This window comes from Euprymna scolopes, chromosome 25 (genome assembly GCF_053919585.1).
Source record: "Euprymna scolopes isolate OS-2025 chromosome 25, ASM5391958v1, whole genome shotgun sequence".
NCBI lineage: Eukaryota > Metazoa > Mollusca > Cephalopoda > Sepiida > Sepiolidae > Euprymna > Euprymna scolopes.
The window spans coordinates 31981667-31999006 of record NC_136506.1 but is presented as its reverse complement, the minus strand read 5'-3'; the positions used below and the strand labels follow the sequence as shown (position 1 = coordinate 31999006).

General features: G+C 35.3%; 1 protein-coding gene across 1 annotated transcript in view; it reads left to right on the top strand.

Annotated features, from left to right (window-relative positions):
* Nucleotides 1-17340, top strand: part of LOC145247313 (uncharacterized) — a 558870-nt gene that overhangs the window by 241587 nt on the left and 299943 nt on the right. Inside the window, exons 144-146 of the mRNA XM_080108949.1 lie at nt 7944-8378; nt 10754-10795; nt 11914-11985. Coding sequence (XP_079965075.1) covers nt 7944-8378; nt 10754-10795; nt 11914-11985 — 549 coding nt within the window. The remainder of the gene's footprint in view (nt 1-7943; nt 8379-10753; nt 10796-11913; nt 11986-17340) is intronic.

The window sequence follows — 17340 nt, the reverse complement described above, 5'->3', positions numbered from 1 at the left end:
TTTTTAAAAGAAATCTCTTTTCCGGATATATATTTATAAATGCAAAATAATTATACACAAAATGCTTTCAATTTTGGAGAAAAATTGCATTTTAGAAAAGTTTCCAGGCATTGAATTATTTTTCAAAGCTGTAATATATCGAGAAAATTGTTGTCAAGAATGAAGATAAAATGTGTTGCACATTTGTTGCTTTTATGAGCTGCATTTTTACAGATAAGAATATGATGACGTCTATGATTAGTGTTGTAGACCCGTGGTAGAAGTCACAAATGAAAGAATCCACAAGTAGTGTTAAGTGTATAAAATATATGTCATAAAGAACACAGGAGCCTCTAAAGGTGTATGAGGGGCATGTCTTCGTAGCATGCGGTTAAACATGGTATGAATGTCTCCATTTAGTCTCTGAAACTAGTGGTATTAATAGTACTTGTTGATTCCACTTAGTTCTCAAAATAGGATTGATTTGTTCCCCACAATACCCCCCTCTCGAGCTTTTCATTCCTCTGGAATGATCATCTAGCCCTTTTTCCTGGGGTTGATCTCTATTGGGTCGGTCATTTTCCTTTTTCTGGAGGACCAGCGTTGTCCGGCTGCTTGTGGTGTTACCAAGTTGAATGTGTCATATATCTGGTCCATTACCTCTTCTTGTTCATTTGTGATATATTTCCGAATTTGGTTTAAATACTTCTTGTGAGTAAATCTTGGACCTTCGATAATGTAGACCATCCACCCGATCCTTTTCTGGACCTTTCCTAGTTCCCATATTGTACTATTATTTTTGTGTACTTGGAAAAATACCTTTTCACCAGGTAAATACCTCTTTTTACGAACTATAATAATAGTATTTGGGAGTTTCACCTGTTTTGGCAAAAGTTTCTTGAAGACCGGCCTAATTTTCCTCATGAACATTAACTCTGCAGGCGACATCTTCAATGGAGTGCTTTCATTTGGTGTAATTCGGTAAACTTATAAAAACTGTTGTAACGCCTTTTCTGAGAGCGTTTCTTTATCTTTCTTCAGGGCTCTTTTCCGCATGTCCACAAATCCCTCAGCCTGACCGTTCAATCAGGATGATAGGTTGTTATGTAGTTAACCTGGAAATCCTCGCAGAAACTTTTAAAATCTGCTGAAGTGATTGTGTGTCATTGTCTGACATTAGACATTGAACCACACCAAACTTAGCATACAATTCATTAAGAGCACTGATTGTAAAATCCATCGCTGGACTTTTACATCGAAATACCTCAGGCCATTTTTAAAAACTATCTACCACTATTAAATGATAATTTCCATCCAGTGGGCCTGCATAATCTATGTGTATTCTTTGGCAAGGGGTGTCCACTTTTGGCCATGGGCTAAATTGTATTGGGGGTGCTTTTGCAGCCAATGCACATCCCTTACACGACTTACCGTGTCTTCTATATCAGTGTCCATACTCTTCCAGTAAATGTAGGATCTCATGAGGCTCTTCATTCGCGTATCCCCATGGTGCCCTGTATGGAAATCGTTTAGAATTTGCTTTTGTAGTGTAGCTGGGATTACTACTCTTCCTCGGTACAATAGTACCTCATTGCACATAGAATAAGCTTCTGCCGGCCATTCATCCAATTGAATTTTTTGTTTCATTTCTTTGATGAAACTATCTTCCTCAGACTCCCTTATTATATCTTCCAAAGTCACTGATAGTTCCTTGTTCATATTACATAGTATTTGTGCATAGTCCTTTTCACTTTGTAGTGATGCTATTACTGTCTTCCAGCGGTTCCCTTGATTTTGGGACTAATCGCGACAATCTGTCTGTGTGACTTAACATCGCAGATGTAAGAAATCCCATACTGAAATCGTAATTCAGTAGAATGGTCCCTTATCTTTGCAGGCTGTGTATGTTGGCAGACCTTTTTTAGAGCCAAAGATGGTTATAAGCGGCTTATGGTCAGTTTGTAATTTAAATTTACGACTGTGTAAAAATCGGTGGAATTTTGTAACACCAAATATGATTCCCAGTGCTTCCTTTTCGATTTGGGAGTAATTCTTCTCGGCAGGCAGTAAAGTTCTTGCTGCATGGGAGATCGGCTTAGTTGATCCATCCAGCATCTTGTGTTGAATGCATGCCCCGATCCCATAAGAACTTGAATCAGTTACGACAATAATCTCTTATTTCTGATTGAAATGAGTCAGGAATAAATCTTACGTTAATACTTCTTTTAATTTCTTAAACGCTGCCTGGCACTCAGGCACCCAGTCCTATTTCTTTGTCCTTTTTTAATAGTACATTCAATGGCGCACGCAATTCATGGATGTTCTTAATGAACGTTTGATAATAGTTTACGAGCCCTAAAAAACTCTGCAATGTAGTTCCATTGTGAGGTTCTGGCATGTCTTTTATAATGGTGGACCTGTCTGGATGGGGTTTCCTCCTGTCCTTATCTATTATATGACCGAGGTATTTAATTCGTTCCAAAAAAAATTTGCATTTTGCTTCCTTCAATGTGAAGCTGTATTCTTTTATTCTGTTAAACACTTGAAATACATGATCTCTATGTTGTTCAATATTTTGACTATGCATAAGAATATCGTCCAGATAGCCTATTGCCAAATCCAAACCGCTTAGCAAAGTATCGATTACCTGTTGGAAAATTGCAAGTGCTACTTTTATACCAAATGCTAATCTATTGAATTTATAAAGTCCTTTGTGTGTTGAGATACACAAAAGTTTCGAGCTATCTTCCTCTACTGGTATTTGTAGGTACGCCTCGCTTAAGTCTATTTTGGAAAAAAATTTTCCACAATTTAACTTAGTGAATATTTCACCTGGGTTTGGTAGTGGGTATTGATGGTCATTGAACACCGCATTCAATCCGAGCGAGAAGTCCATGCATCTCCTAATCTCTTTAGATTTTTTTTCATGTATACGGTGGGGCTGCCTACTCACTATACTTAATAGGGGTCAAAATCCCAGTGTAAACTAGTCTTTCCAATTCTTCAATTTTTTCCCTCGAAGCGAACGGTACACTCCGTGGCTTTTTAAATATTGGTTTTGCTTCATCCAGCAATTCGAATCTCGCTTTTATTTTGTGCAGCATCCAAGCTTTTCAGAGAAAACACTTGGAAAAGATTTTTTAAGATCTTTTTTGAGTTTGTCAGTTTCGGCCATTAGGTTTTCGACTTTGTGACAAAAATCACTCAGTGGCGAGTCCCATGATTCAAATTCCTGAATCCAATCGGTCCCAAATAAGTTTGTTGCGTTCCTTAGAACGAACACTTTTAGCTTTTTTATTGTTCTTTTTAGTGACACATTCATAACTACCTCACCCTCAAAATTTGTTTTTTCACCAGTTACTGGTCTTGCAACTTTATTCGTCTTTGTCATTGTGGGCCTTCCTATTTTCTTCCACGTGTGAAAATTTATAATTGATAAATCTGACCCTGAATCGAGCTGCAGTTTCACTTCTTTATTTCTGATTCTCACCATAACATATTTCCTTATGTTCTCTGTTGATGGAGGGTTGTTACGACGTATCCCAGTCCTACTGGGGACGGTAGAGATGGGTGACATAACGAAATATATAAAAAAAAATAAAGTTTCCCAGGTTCCTTGATAATGCGTTGTTATGGGAATGGGACAACCGTCCTGAAGACAACAATAAAATGAAATGTACTGGACAACGAAATCACATAAGAAATAACGAGGACAAATATCGTCGAAAAATTAATAAACTTATATTTATATAAAAATAAAATTAAATTCAATTCGAGAAAAGAAAATTAAATATGCCTAACTAAATGAAATGATTTAATGATTCAAATTCTACCGAGAGAAAAATATATTAACAGTCGATGTTCACATAAAACAAGAAATCGTCTGCTCAATTAGATACAGGTTTTAGGGTAAGAGAGAGTTGTTGGAGAAATGAAAGTTTTGATTGAAAAACTCACTTAATATCCTTTGAAATGCGACCTTTCTTTCGTCTCTTTTTTTATACATATTTCTTTCCTGTAAATTATTTATATTTGATTACGCGCGCGCACGTTAATTTTCATATTTTTGTCCTTCGGATTATTTATGTTTCATTACGTGCATGCGTGTTAATTGCTCCAAGTATTGTTTCCAAAGCTCATCGAAGCCCTTGATTTATAGTAAAAGTTTCACTGCTCCATGATTCTTTCCTTCACTGGGTGCATTCTTTTATTCAGTCAATATTCTAACTTTGACCGCTGATCATCGGCTGATGTCGTTGATATTTACCTCCGCGATGCCGCTACCACGTCGTCGTCGTCGTCGCCTTTCGCCAGCTTCGCCAACCCGACCTTCGCTGACTTACGTCTTGTCGCTTTGAAGCACGAAGTTCCACTGCCTGTTGACACCTTTTTTCAGGCCCCTCTCTCTTTATATGATCTACCTCTCTCTTTCTCTACACAGTTTCTCTCTCTTATTTCTCTCTATCTTTCTTTTCTCTTTCCTTTTACACTCGTCGTTCACAGTATCTGTCTCTCCCTTCTCCTCCCGTTCGCAGGCCTCCTCCTCCCCTTTTTTCTTCTGTTTTGTTTACAAAATGTGACCGAGCAGACGTGAATTGAATCCTTTTCGCGCGAAAAATGATACAGTGAATAAAATATACTGAAAATATATCTCCTCTCGGCTAAAAATCAATAAAATAATTTATTATACATTTTAATAAATGTATCACAGGGTGCATTTTTGCAGTTTTTACATAGCTTTTTTTTACTCTGTAATATGACACCTTGTGCACTGCTCGCTTGCATAGGTGACATGTTATTTTCCTTTGGTACTGATATGCATTGTACCCGTGAGGTCCTCCACATTTGCTACAAGGGGTCCTAGGATTTTGTCTATCTTGATAATTTTGTGACAGGTTCTTTTTGCCTCTTGATTGGTAATTGCTGGCGGGCGGGTGTCCTTTATTTTTTAAGCATATTTTTTTTTTATGTGAGCGATACCTGCTTCCTCTATGTTTCGGGAATCTTGCTTCATTGCCACGAACAGCTGACAATCTTCAGCCAGTTTCTGAAGCATCAAATCGGGTTCTAATTCCAATTTATTTAAAGCACGACGTTTTATATCGGCGTCTTTTGTGGCTATTAAACCTTGTGTGAATATTAAGCATTTAAAATTGTCCGCTGTTAATGACGACAATTTGAAATCGTCACAGTGTTTATTAACTATAGACGCAAAAGTCGTATAGTCTTGACTCTCCTTACGCATTTCTATCTTTTATGAAAAAGACTTTTCTTTGGACAGTATAACTCCATTAACAGTTTGACTGCCTTGTCAAACGACAATTCGTTGGTTTTCCTTGGTCCACGAATTTTTTATGTTCGGATGTACCTAACTTCCGTAGCAATAAACGAACCTTCTTTTGATCAGTCCATGCACTGCAATCAATCTTAAAAAGTTTTTCAAATCTTCTGAAATATGCCTCAAACGTTAGGTCTTCCTCAGAAGCATAATGAAATGTATCAATAGCTGACCAGATCGCATTTTGGGAAAAAGCCGTGCTGGTTTCTTTTCCGCTGTCCTTATTCACCAAAACTTGCGTTATCAAATCCATTTTTTATCTGACTGGTTTTGTTGCTCTAAATGCAATTTTTTTCAATTCCAATATTTGTTCGTTCTGTATTTTTTCCATTCCAATATTTGTTCATTCATTCATTTCTTTTCTCTTTCCTGCTTTTCCACGAAGTATTTCATTAAATCTAACTGCTTTTTCAATATGTGTTCGTTCATTTCTTTTTTTTCTGCTCCTTGTTTTCATTAAATTTAACTGTTTCTCTTCGTTTTGTTTTTGTATTGCCAATTGTTTATCTTGTATTTCCAATTGCTCTTCTCAGAACCTTTTTTCCAGTTCTGATTGTTGACATTGTTGGAATTTCACCATTTCCAAAATTTGTTTTTCAAAATCGTCCATTTTTTTTTTGTTGTTTTTTTTTCTCTCTCTGGGCGGTGTGGAATTACTTAATATGACAAAATGAGTTTTTTTCAGAAACAACACAATTCGTTGATTTACTTTTCCTATAGTACCAACTCTATAGAAAATTTTTTTACAAAATTCGTACCTGGTTATTTAACAAATATTTCTTTCATATATTTATTTCCTCGTGTGGCAATTTTCCTGAGAAAATAATTCGGCGTTTGCATTTATACAGAAAGCAGTTGATTTCGTTTGTCATTTTTCAATTTTCGTAACGTGTAGGTACTGGGTTCAATTCCTTGTTAATCCTACACATTTTTTCCTCTTTTTTCCTTAAAGAGAATTAGCTACTTATCTGTGAAAGAGTTTATAACATTTATTTAATATTGGCTACTCTTTTCGATTTCTGTGTGAAAAAGAATGTCCTTTTCTCATTAAAACTTTATTTGTTGTGCTTAGCGAAATCGGGTTTTTTTCTTGGACGTGCAGTCCTGTCGACCAGTGAGAAGTTTATTTTAAAAGTCCGACGGTTTGTTTTTATTTATTTATTTTTTTTTGTGCGAATACTCGCTTTAACCAATAAAATAAAATATACTATTATTTACTTTTGCAGGGTTTTTTTCTTCTTCTCCCAACGCTAATGCCTTTTAACCATACGACGTATTAGCAAGACATGCTTTTTAGAACGACAGAGTTTTTTTTCAACATTACTTGTATTTATAGTGATGGAAAAAAAGTTACAGTTTTTTTGGTACTTACTGAAAACTTGGTCTTGCTAATTCAGTAGTAATCATTGTGAACGTAATTCTCTTGAGTTGTGTTTCAACTCGTAGTTTACGCTTTTAGTAACTTTTTTAACACCAAGATAAGACTTTTGACGACGACTTTGTTAAATCCTTTTTTCGGCAAGAATTTTCTCCTTTTTCGAAGACTTCTGTATCCCGTGTTTGTGGATTTTTACGCTCGGTTGTTGGGGTTTTTTTCCAGCGTAGACAAGTAGTTTTTCCCGTTCTTCGCCGAACCTTTTGAAAAATAAATACTTTTGAAGTTTCGAATTTACCCCGAGTGTAGGAAAAAATTATTTCAAGTATCCACGTGTGTTCTTTTGTCTTAAATCCTTTTGGTCGTCAAATGTTGTTTTCAAATGGCTGCTATTATTTAGAGTGCGTCATTGCTCGAATATTCGTCATTCAGTTGTTGTAAGCAATTATTGTAGATTGATCCGGGAAGTCCTTGAATCATCTTCGTCAGCCAGTTGTTGTAGACTCGTGCTAGGGGTCACAAATGAAAGAAACCACAAGTAGTGTTAAGTGTATAAATATATGTATTTATCATAAAGAATACAGGAGCCATTAAATTGTTATGAGTGGAACATGTTCGTAGCATGTGGTTAAACATGGTATGAATGTCTCCATTTAGTCTCTGAAACCAATGGTATTCATAGGACTGGTTGATTCCACTTCGTTCTCAAAATAGGGATGATTTGTACCCCACAACAATTAGCAAAAGGTTTACATCTCATGTCTATTTTCCATATGATGTTAGTGAAGAATAGTTAATAGATAGATATCACTGATAACTATTAAATATTCTATGTCATTGATGTTTTATGGAGTAAAACCTTCATTACATTTATTATTAAAGATTTAGATTAACTGGAAGTTTGTAACCTACACTCCAAATCAAGCCTCATTATGCAATTAAATATCTTTTAAACTAAATAGACATTTTAAATTTTTTTGTCTTATTATTACTTATATCGAGTCTGTTTAATATGTCCCTTACATTTAAAGACTGCTGCAGATTTTAAAGATTTTTACTTTGATTCCTACTAAGCTAATTACAATAATTTTTATTTTTTTAATTGAAAAGTTGTTTTCATCACTAGATTTTGAATTAATATAATCAAAATGATTTCATCTTTCTCAAAGTATATTTAATTCTGCACCACGTGTAAAAGATTTAAATTATATCTATAATAAAAATTTGTGAAATTGATTTAATTTATTGCAGTTCGATGTGAGTCTTCTAAGGGAATGAATGATAAAAGCCTCATCCCTGATGAATACATTACTGGAACACCAGACACACCAAACTCTCCTGTAAGTGATGTCAGACCTGAAGGGCCTGGATGGATTGTACCAGCACCAACTGAATCCACTGACACGAAACCCAGCATCACAGTAAAACTGACCGATGACCCTGAAGGAGTAGAGCTGATCAAGGTTGATGTTAGTGGTAATGCAAAGAAAATCACAATCCTTGTACAACGTCCAGGATCTGAGGATTTCGAACCACTTCCTGGTGCAAATAAAATCACTGGACCATTCATCTCAACCACATTTGACAAAGTGACAGCAATCAAGGTGATTTTGGAAGAAAAAGAAGATGATCAGAATCCAAACTACAAAGTAAACTTGGATGTTGAAGCATGTTTCCATTTGCCAAGTAAGAATCATTCATATTCCTCAAACCTAGTGTTTTACTTCTATTTTAGCAGTTCCTGTTATTAGCCGAATTATTGTAATACAAATCATGTTACTTTTCATTGACAAACAACTTTTTACATTATTGTAATATGACTAAGATGAGAAAATAGCTATGATTATAGCTTATAGTTGTACTACTTATTCCAACTTGCCCTGCAGAATGTTAATGAGTAGAAAAAAGTTTCTAAATATAAACTGCACCTATTGCTTTATTGCAGATTAGTAAAATATCAATATTTCATTAAATATCCGTCACAACAAAATGAAAATTATATCATCAAACGACTGCTTTAAGGTTTGTTATTTCTCAAAGTTTTATTCAAATTCATGCGATATTCAGGAACTTATGACATTTTATTCTTTATCGTTGAATTTCCAATGTCCATCACTTTATTGCAAGTCTCTTAAAATGTTGTTTTAGGGCAAAAATACAACTTTATTTTTTATTATGCTTTTCTGTCAAAGAATAATGAGAAAAAGCACATCCTAGGTGCTAAGCCTGAACTAATTAATTAATTATCGACATATCCACTATTTTTTAGATAACTTAAAACAACCTTTGTCCACTCGAGAAGTCAATTGTTTGATCTCAAAAAGGAGTTATGGCTCTAGCAATATCAACTATGTTCTCCACAAGGCATCTTTTGATGTAAATTGCTCTTCTCTATCATAAACTCCTTATTTTATTATTGACCAGAGATATTCAATGGGGTTAAGGTCTGGAGAACACGGTGGTCAGTTCATGATATTTTCTCCAAAGAAGCCCATAGATTCAAGGGAGGTTGCAGTCGCCCTAACAGAATGGGATGGTGCATTGTCATGCATAAAAATCATCTGAAAGTGACGTGACAATGGTAGGTCATCTAGCCATGGTGACAAATTTTTATCCAAAAAGGCCGTATACGCATTGCTGGTAAGTTTTACACCTTCTGGAACTCTGCATGATCCAACCAACTTATCGCTAATGATTCCCGCCAAAATATGATGACTCCACCTCCTTGTTGGCGATGAACTCTGTAAGGGTTTGGAGTTCCGTTCGAGTTCCAACATTTGGCCCATCCATCCGGGCCGTAAAGAGTAGCGCGGATGTCATCTGTAAATAGGACACGTTGGAAATCCATTTTCATGTAATTCTGTGCCCAAACCTTTCGTTTTTATCCATGTTGTTTGCTCAATAGAGGCCTTGGAATAGTTTTGATGTTCCTTGCCATCTAATTCAACACATTACATCAGGCCTGTCTGGATCTTGGAGCGATTCCAGCTCTTGCAAAATGCAAGCACTGGTGCTGTTTGCATTTCGGTTGACTTCCCTACGAATTTTCCGAATATCACAATGTGAAAGGTTTCTCCTGGTGTCCTTATCCTTCCTGGATTTAGTGTTGGTGTTTTTCACGAATTAAACCAACCTTCTTGGGTCCCTTTCCAGCTCCATAGCTAAATTGTTGATGAACAATCCTTCTGCGAATCCAGCAACAATCCTTTCCTTTTGTATAACTATTAATCACCCCTTTTTTGGCATTTTTCAAAGACCTGCATTAAAGCGATGGACAGCATAAATTACTTAATAATAAATAAAAGGTTATAACTTCGTGAATATCGCATGGACTGGTATAGAATTTTGAGAAATAACTCACCTTGAAACAGTTATTTGATGATACAATTTTCATTTTTGTATGATGTATATTTAGTGAAATATTGATATTTTAATAATCTGCAATAACTCTCTTGACACAGCTTATTGTGATAATTTCTTAAAAGTGGAATGCAGATATTGTGCGTATTTTGGTCATGATATGTCTCAAATAATCCTTCCATGTATAGACAGTGATACATGTAATTTTAAGTCTATGATACTTGAGGTTTATACGTTTTACTTTAATTCAAGTGATTATGAAAAAAAAATTCTCACAATCACCTGATTGATAAGACGGAGGTGCGTTCAAAATAAATGATTCTTTTTAGAGTACAATTGAAACATGACACCTTACTTTTGCTTTTTTTTTTTATTTGCAGATAATTGTATAAAATCAAAAGTAAATTATCTACAGTGCAATGCAGACGAAAATGTATTGTAGATTAAGTCGCTAGGGGAAGGCATGTGAAGCTCCCATGTGGGGATAGGTTCAGTTCGTGACTAGAGCAGGAAATCAATCGATTAAAAAAACGGCGATTACACCGATTTTGATAACAATAATAGTATGAGAGAGTAAAACGTTAGTTTATCCTTATTCAATCCTGGACGGTGTCAAGTCTCCCAACTAGTCATTATTAAATTATAAAGTTTAAGCAATTTCTCCAATAATGTGGCTCATGTAATTATATATTTATTTTCAGCATCTCCAATAACAACATCTACAAAGAAAACAACTACAGCAGGTAAATATATTTGTGGACAGTTGAAAAAAGTGCCAACAAACTCCCTACCATGATCTATTCATATTCTTTGCACAATTTCTAAACCAATGCATTCACTCAAATTTTTATCAATTTTTAAATAATTATTTTGATAAAAAGTGTGTGTGGAATGTTATGTAGTAGAAAATCAGTTCATACAAAAAATAGTTTAAAGAAATAATAATCTTTTAACATTTTAAAAAGGGTTGTAATCTTTAGATGTTTAAATAGTCGTTGATATTTTGTTCATTTCATGTCATTTATTTATTTTGTTTAGGAATATAAGTTCGGTATATATTCATTTTTTTAATAGTATTTTTTAATGCTGAACTTAAATTCACGCAAGAACAGATAATATGTACTGATTATCTGTTTTTAATTTGTGATAGAATCTCACATTTATTTTCTTACAATAAATCTAATTTAAAAACCAGTTGAGATAAATGTCTAATTATCATCATATACAGTTTGTATAAAATTCGATAGCAAGTTCATTTTAATATCGGTCTTTCGTAATTTCTCTTTCTTTTACACTTGAGTATGAAGTAGCTACATTGGTAAAAATCCAAGCTATATTCTCTCTAAGTGTTCTACCGATCTGACATTATTATGGATTGGCAGCTCTGTCATTGATTGTAAACTTGCATAATTCAGTACTTCTTGATTTCTGACCTTGGCTTGCCGTAAACACTGATAATCTCTGTCAGATAATACATCATATAACCATGTAGTCTTTTAATTTCAATATGCTAATATATTCCATGCCTCTAGCTTCGAGAGAAGGATTTACAAGACGATAATTAATGACGGTAACCAAAAGCAACAAATATTCCATGAAATCTGGAATAAATGTTTTAGCTTACTATTTTATTTAAACTCAAATGAACCATAATAAGTAAATAAAACTTAACATGTGGATACGAAAATAAACTATATGGGAACACATATTTTTGAATTTTTTTAACGCATAAGAGAATAATGTTATTTTATTATTCCAGAATGGTTTCTCTTTAATTTAATCACTGGGAAGAATGCATTCCATGTTTACATATGATATTTGAAAATTTCTATTCGAATATAATTATGTATTTACTTTATAGGACCTGGACCAACCACTGGATCCACTTCAACAGGAACCCCAACAATAACATCAACACCATTGATTACCACAGGTAAAATATCGGAGAATACTCCAGAACTGTCTTTGCTTGATGTATATGTATATCCATTCACGGCATGGCTTGGCCATTACAACAACTAAATACAGTTAGCATGATATAAAGATTTTGAAAATCATAAGTGAAAATGGTGCTATGGATCCGGAGATACAGAAACAAGAGTTGTTAGTCCATGCCGGTATTAATGACAGTAATTAGTTTGTACTTACAATATCCAGTGTAGAGTATCTCTTAGCTGATTTGACTAATATCCACAATAGAATATGTTTTATGAAATATATAATATTGCATATCAATAATGTCCACTATATTCTTTCTTACTCACCGTTCATTATCCACTTCATATCAAGAATATTAGCCTTTATTTTTATTTAACAAGTTTTGCTTTTGTCCGTATCAGTAATATACATTATTGGACTTTTTAATTAAAAAAAAAAACGGACAAAATTTTTAGTCTACTGACTTTTAATGGGGACTTTACACCAAATTAACGGTTTAATATTATAAAAGTTGTTCTCATTCATGTATTTAATATTAATCCCTACTACTTGTGGATTTGCGATGGTTATTTTCTTTTTTATTAGATGCAAATGTTAATATTAATTATGTTAATTTCAGTTTTTATTTGATATTTTTTATTTGATTGTGTTTTATTAAATGTATAATAGTTTTCCTTGTCTTAGTATGTACTCATTTTATTTCATGAGAGAATTTAAAATATACTATAAACGGATCCTACAATTTTATTCTGCAGCCCTCCCCCGAACCTTATATCACTTAAAACGACACACTAGTCTAACTGTCGGACCATGCCACGTTACGACGGGTTTTTTTTTAATCTTGTTGAACGCAGTGCTGTATCAAGCTAAGATGATTCTTAATAGTTATACATTGAAAATAGACGCTTTAAGCACATAAGTTGTGAATTCGCGATATTTATTTTCCTTTTGATTATATTCAAATGTGAATATTGATTATATTGATTTCAGTTTTTAATTGATATTTTTTATTTGATTGTGCTTTATTAAATGCATAATACTACTATTAAAATTTATCATTGGGATTTGTTGTTGTCAATTTGTGGTTTGTGATACGCTCGCTATTTTTCTCACAATAAACGCATTCTATAATTTTGAACGAATGTCTGTCCACACGTTCTTTTGCAAAAAGAAAAACTGCCGACGATATTCTTTAGTAGACTTTCAAATATTCATACTAATAAAGCACAGCCGTGCTTCGAATATGTTAGCAAAAGGGGTACACAATTTCTATTTAAATCAATTCGAGAATGATTCGAGGAAAACAGCAGAATTGCTGGGAGAATTACATACGTAAATTTTACTGAGTTCTTTCTTTATTATAGTTAGTGAGAGGGGAACCTATCGACATACAATCTCCCTAAATATGTCAATTGAACGTATATTAAGTTCAATACTTATTATTGTTATCATTATTTATTTTTAATGAAGGATAAACAATGCATTGTGGATGCATTATCGGCAGCGCCTGTAACTCTCGCTTCTCCTAATTTGTCCCTCAGTCCTTATTTAGAATGAATGATTTTTTTGACAAAGGGGGAAGAAAAAGCTATATTCTAGGGCGGCAGTATTTTTGTGTGAGTAGTCGATTGAGATGTCGGAAATTTTCTGTTTCTATGTCTATCCTTGTAGCCATGTCACTAATAAGGGTGCTGGAGGTAAACGTTTTAACTGGGTTGGCGTTATCCACCTGATAGTCAGGGACCCAAACCTTGGATTAACCACTATGGAGGCCGTCCTATCAGCAAGTGCAAAGTACTGAGGCTGCTGTATTGCGATTTGGTTAATTGATTCTGGACCATACAGTAGCTTCTTATGGGGCTTCTTGATGTGATATTAGTGGGTAATTGTTACGGCTTTACCTTATCATGAGCTACAAAAAATATTTTTTCGTTTCTTTTTCTCCCTTGCTTTCCCTCTCTGCCCAGCTCTAACCAAGTCTGTCGACCTGTTCCACAAATCCCCAAACTCTATTATGAAAAGTCTCCAGAAACAATACACAATTAAACCCAGAAATTCAACTCCCAATGTAAAGTGCCATTATCATGTCTCCTTCTCTAACGTCAGGAGTCTACGTTCCATCATTCCAGAGGTTGAAACCCAATTACAAGAGACCAAACCAGACCTATTATTCATAAGCAAAATTGGAATTGGACCGACTATTTACCTGGATGAGTTCGTAATTAAAGGATACTCTAACTTAACATCCAAATCTGACCCTCAGGATCGCCATGAATATGGAATATGTGCCTACATTAGAGATGGCTTTCCATGACCCTAAATTATCTTATATATGCTTCCGGGTTGCATTTGCTCACACCACTGCGTTTACATTTGCGTTCTGTCGCTCCTCCAAGAGTGGAGTTACTATCTTGCAGTTAAATAGGCTGGTAAACAGTAAAACAAAATAAAATTAAACAAAAGTTCAGCTAGAATTCGTCACTGTCAACTTTCTCTCTCAACTTCCAGCACATGTTCTCCCAACCACCTCTGTCAACAGGTATTTTATTAGAAAACTGACCCCATTCCATTTGCATACGTGTGCAGTGGAAGATGAAATCTCGTGAAATTCCACGAGATGGCTGCCATCTTTAATTTCTCTCTCTCTCTCATCCGAAGGTAAGCTGTATCACCGCACAATACACACACACGCGGGCGCTTTCTTCTTTGATTATTACATTCCACTCTACATTCAAAATAGCTGGAAATCCCTCATCAGTATGTGCCCCGTATTTAAGAATTCAGGTGATCTATCCACTCCCTCTCAGTACACACCAATAAGTCTCCTGTGTGTCATAAGTAAGTTGCTGGAATCTGTGTTAAATTGAGAAGTAGTCAACCACTCGTCTAGCTGTAAACACTATCAATAATTCCCCCCCCACTCTTTATCTGTGCCTAAACCTAAACGTAGATTCCATGAACAAAGCTTCTTTCTTAGAACTGCACGCCTGTGGAATTGTCTTCCGTTTTCCTGCTTTCCGGCTGACTACAATATGGTTGTCTTCAAGTCTAACGTAAATAAGTTCTTGATGAGCCGTTCCATATAAGTTATCAAATTTACCAAATTTTCATTACTAATGATTACTATATTGCCCAATTTCTACTGTACACTCTTTAACCCTTATCCTTGAGTGGCCTCTTGGCCTTGATAATGTGGTGATGCCTATGTAAAAAAAAAACAAAAAAAAAACACCTCAGCAAAAATAACCTCCTCGGTGACATGCAATATAGTTTACATTTCGCTAGATCTACAGCAGATGCGCTGACGGTTATATCTCATACTATTAGTGAATCTCTTGACAGAGGCTTCCTTTCTAGAGCAATTGCTCTTGACATATCAAAAGCTTTTGATTGGTATGACATAAAGATTTACTCCACAAGATCTTCACCTACAATATAGCTGGAAATGTCTTCTCAATTATTAAATCATTTCTCTCTGATAGGTTCATAAGAGTAGTATTTGATGGGCAGAAAACAGAAGCTCACAGTATTAATTTAAGGGTCCATCCTGGGTCAAATTCTCTTCCTGATCTATATCAATGATCTCCCAAATCACATCCTAAGACATTTATGCTGACGACATTACCATCTATGGCAACACTTCAAAGGCCGTAAATGACAACGTTCTCTCTGATTCTCTTTTCTGGTACAATGGGGAAAGAGGTGCCTGATAACTTTTAATGCATCTAAAACCAAGCTTCTATCTTTACATCATCTGCTCCCCATCTAGCATCAATTGAAATGAAGGGAGGCTCCATGTTTTGATAAGCTTTTGGGCCTGACCTTTGCTCCTGATCTGAAATCGAACACATAAATCAAATCCATTGGCAAGGTCGTTGGAAAAATGGTGGGATCATTCTACTGCTCCAGTAGATATCTCACTGCTGATGCAATTCTCTACCTGTATAAAAGTCAAGTACGTCCAAGGATGGATTACTGTTGCCACATCTGGGCAGGAGCTGCAAGAGCATCTTATCCTGCCTTGACAGAGTTCAAAATAGATTTTGTAGCCTAGTGGAGGATGCCCTTTTCTCTTCCATGCAGCCTCATTCCCACAGAAGAGACATTGCGAGCTTGTCTCTGCTTTATCGTTATTGGTCCCCCGATTTATCGGAGAGGGACCTATGTTTTCAGTGGCGTCCGTGCATCCATGTAGCCATGTGTCCGTTAGTCCGGACTATTGCCAGATAACCGTCCATTAGTTTTTCCTGAAATTTTGCCACAAATTGTATTTCATTAAATAGATGTGCACAGTAAAAAAAATTTTTTTACAAAAATTTCTGTTGCGCCCCCAAAAGAGGTCAAAAATGACCCAAAATAACACATTTTGCCCCATAACTTTTAATCCATCCATTAGATAGTTTTAAACTTGCCCAAAATGTGGAGCCCATTATTCTCAATATAAATCCAGTATGGGTGACCCTGGCAAAATTATGGTTTGCATCCCCGGGGACTTTTAGCGCTAAAAACGCCCCTTTTTGTGGTTCTTTGTTCATATTTCTCAACAGAAACTTGATATGTCTGACTATATAGTGGTTTTTTTACACGATGGTCAACTCAAATATACATATGTTAATGCCTGCAACTTCACCGTTATCTATTTACACTGGGATTCAGCGTCTCCAGCGGCTCAAAAGAGATCAAAAATTACCAAAAATGACACTTTTTACTCCATAGCGTTTGATCCATCCATTAGATTTTCCTGAAACTTGGCCAAAATGTGGAGGTCATTGTTCTTAATATAAATTCAGTATAGGTGACTCTGGCAAAATTCTGGTTCGCATCCCTCTGGGACTTATAAGGCTAAAAAAAAACATGCCTTTTTGGAGCTCTTTTTTCATATTACTCAAGAACTTGATATGTATGTCTATATAGTGGTTTTCCATTGTGCTAAATTCAAGTATACATGTCTTAAGGCGTGAAACTGCATCGCTTGTCCATTTTCACTGGGATTCGGCGTTCCTAGGAGCTCAAAAGGGGTCACAAATGCCCCAAAATTACAAAAAATGACACTTTTTATCCGATAACTTTTCCCCATCCATTAGATTTTTCTGAAACTTGGCAAAAATGTGAAGGCAAAGTTGGCTCTTCACACTTCTCATATTCACTATTTCTTCACTATTTTTTGTGGCGTCGTCTCACATGCAGTACAAGAGAGGGACCACGCACGTGCGGCTTGTTTTCGTGGCAAGTGCTCGTCTCAGCTCTAATCTATTGCTCCCTCCTCGCCAAACTTTCACGAAAAACACTTGTTTAGCTGAAATCACTATCAATAACTTCCCCCACTCTTCATCTGTGCCTTAACCTAAAC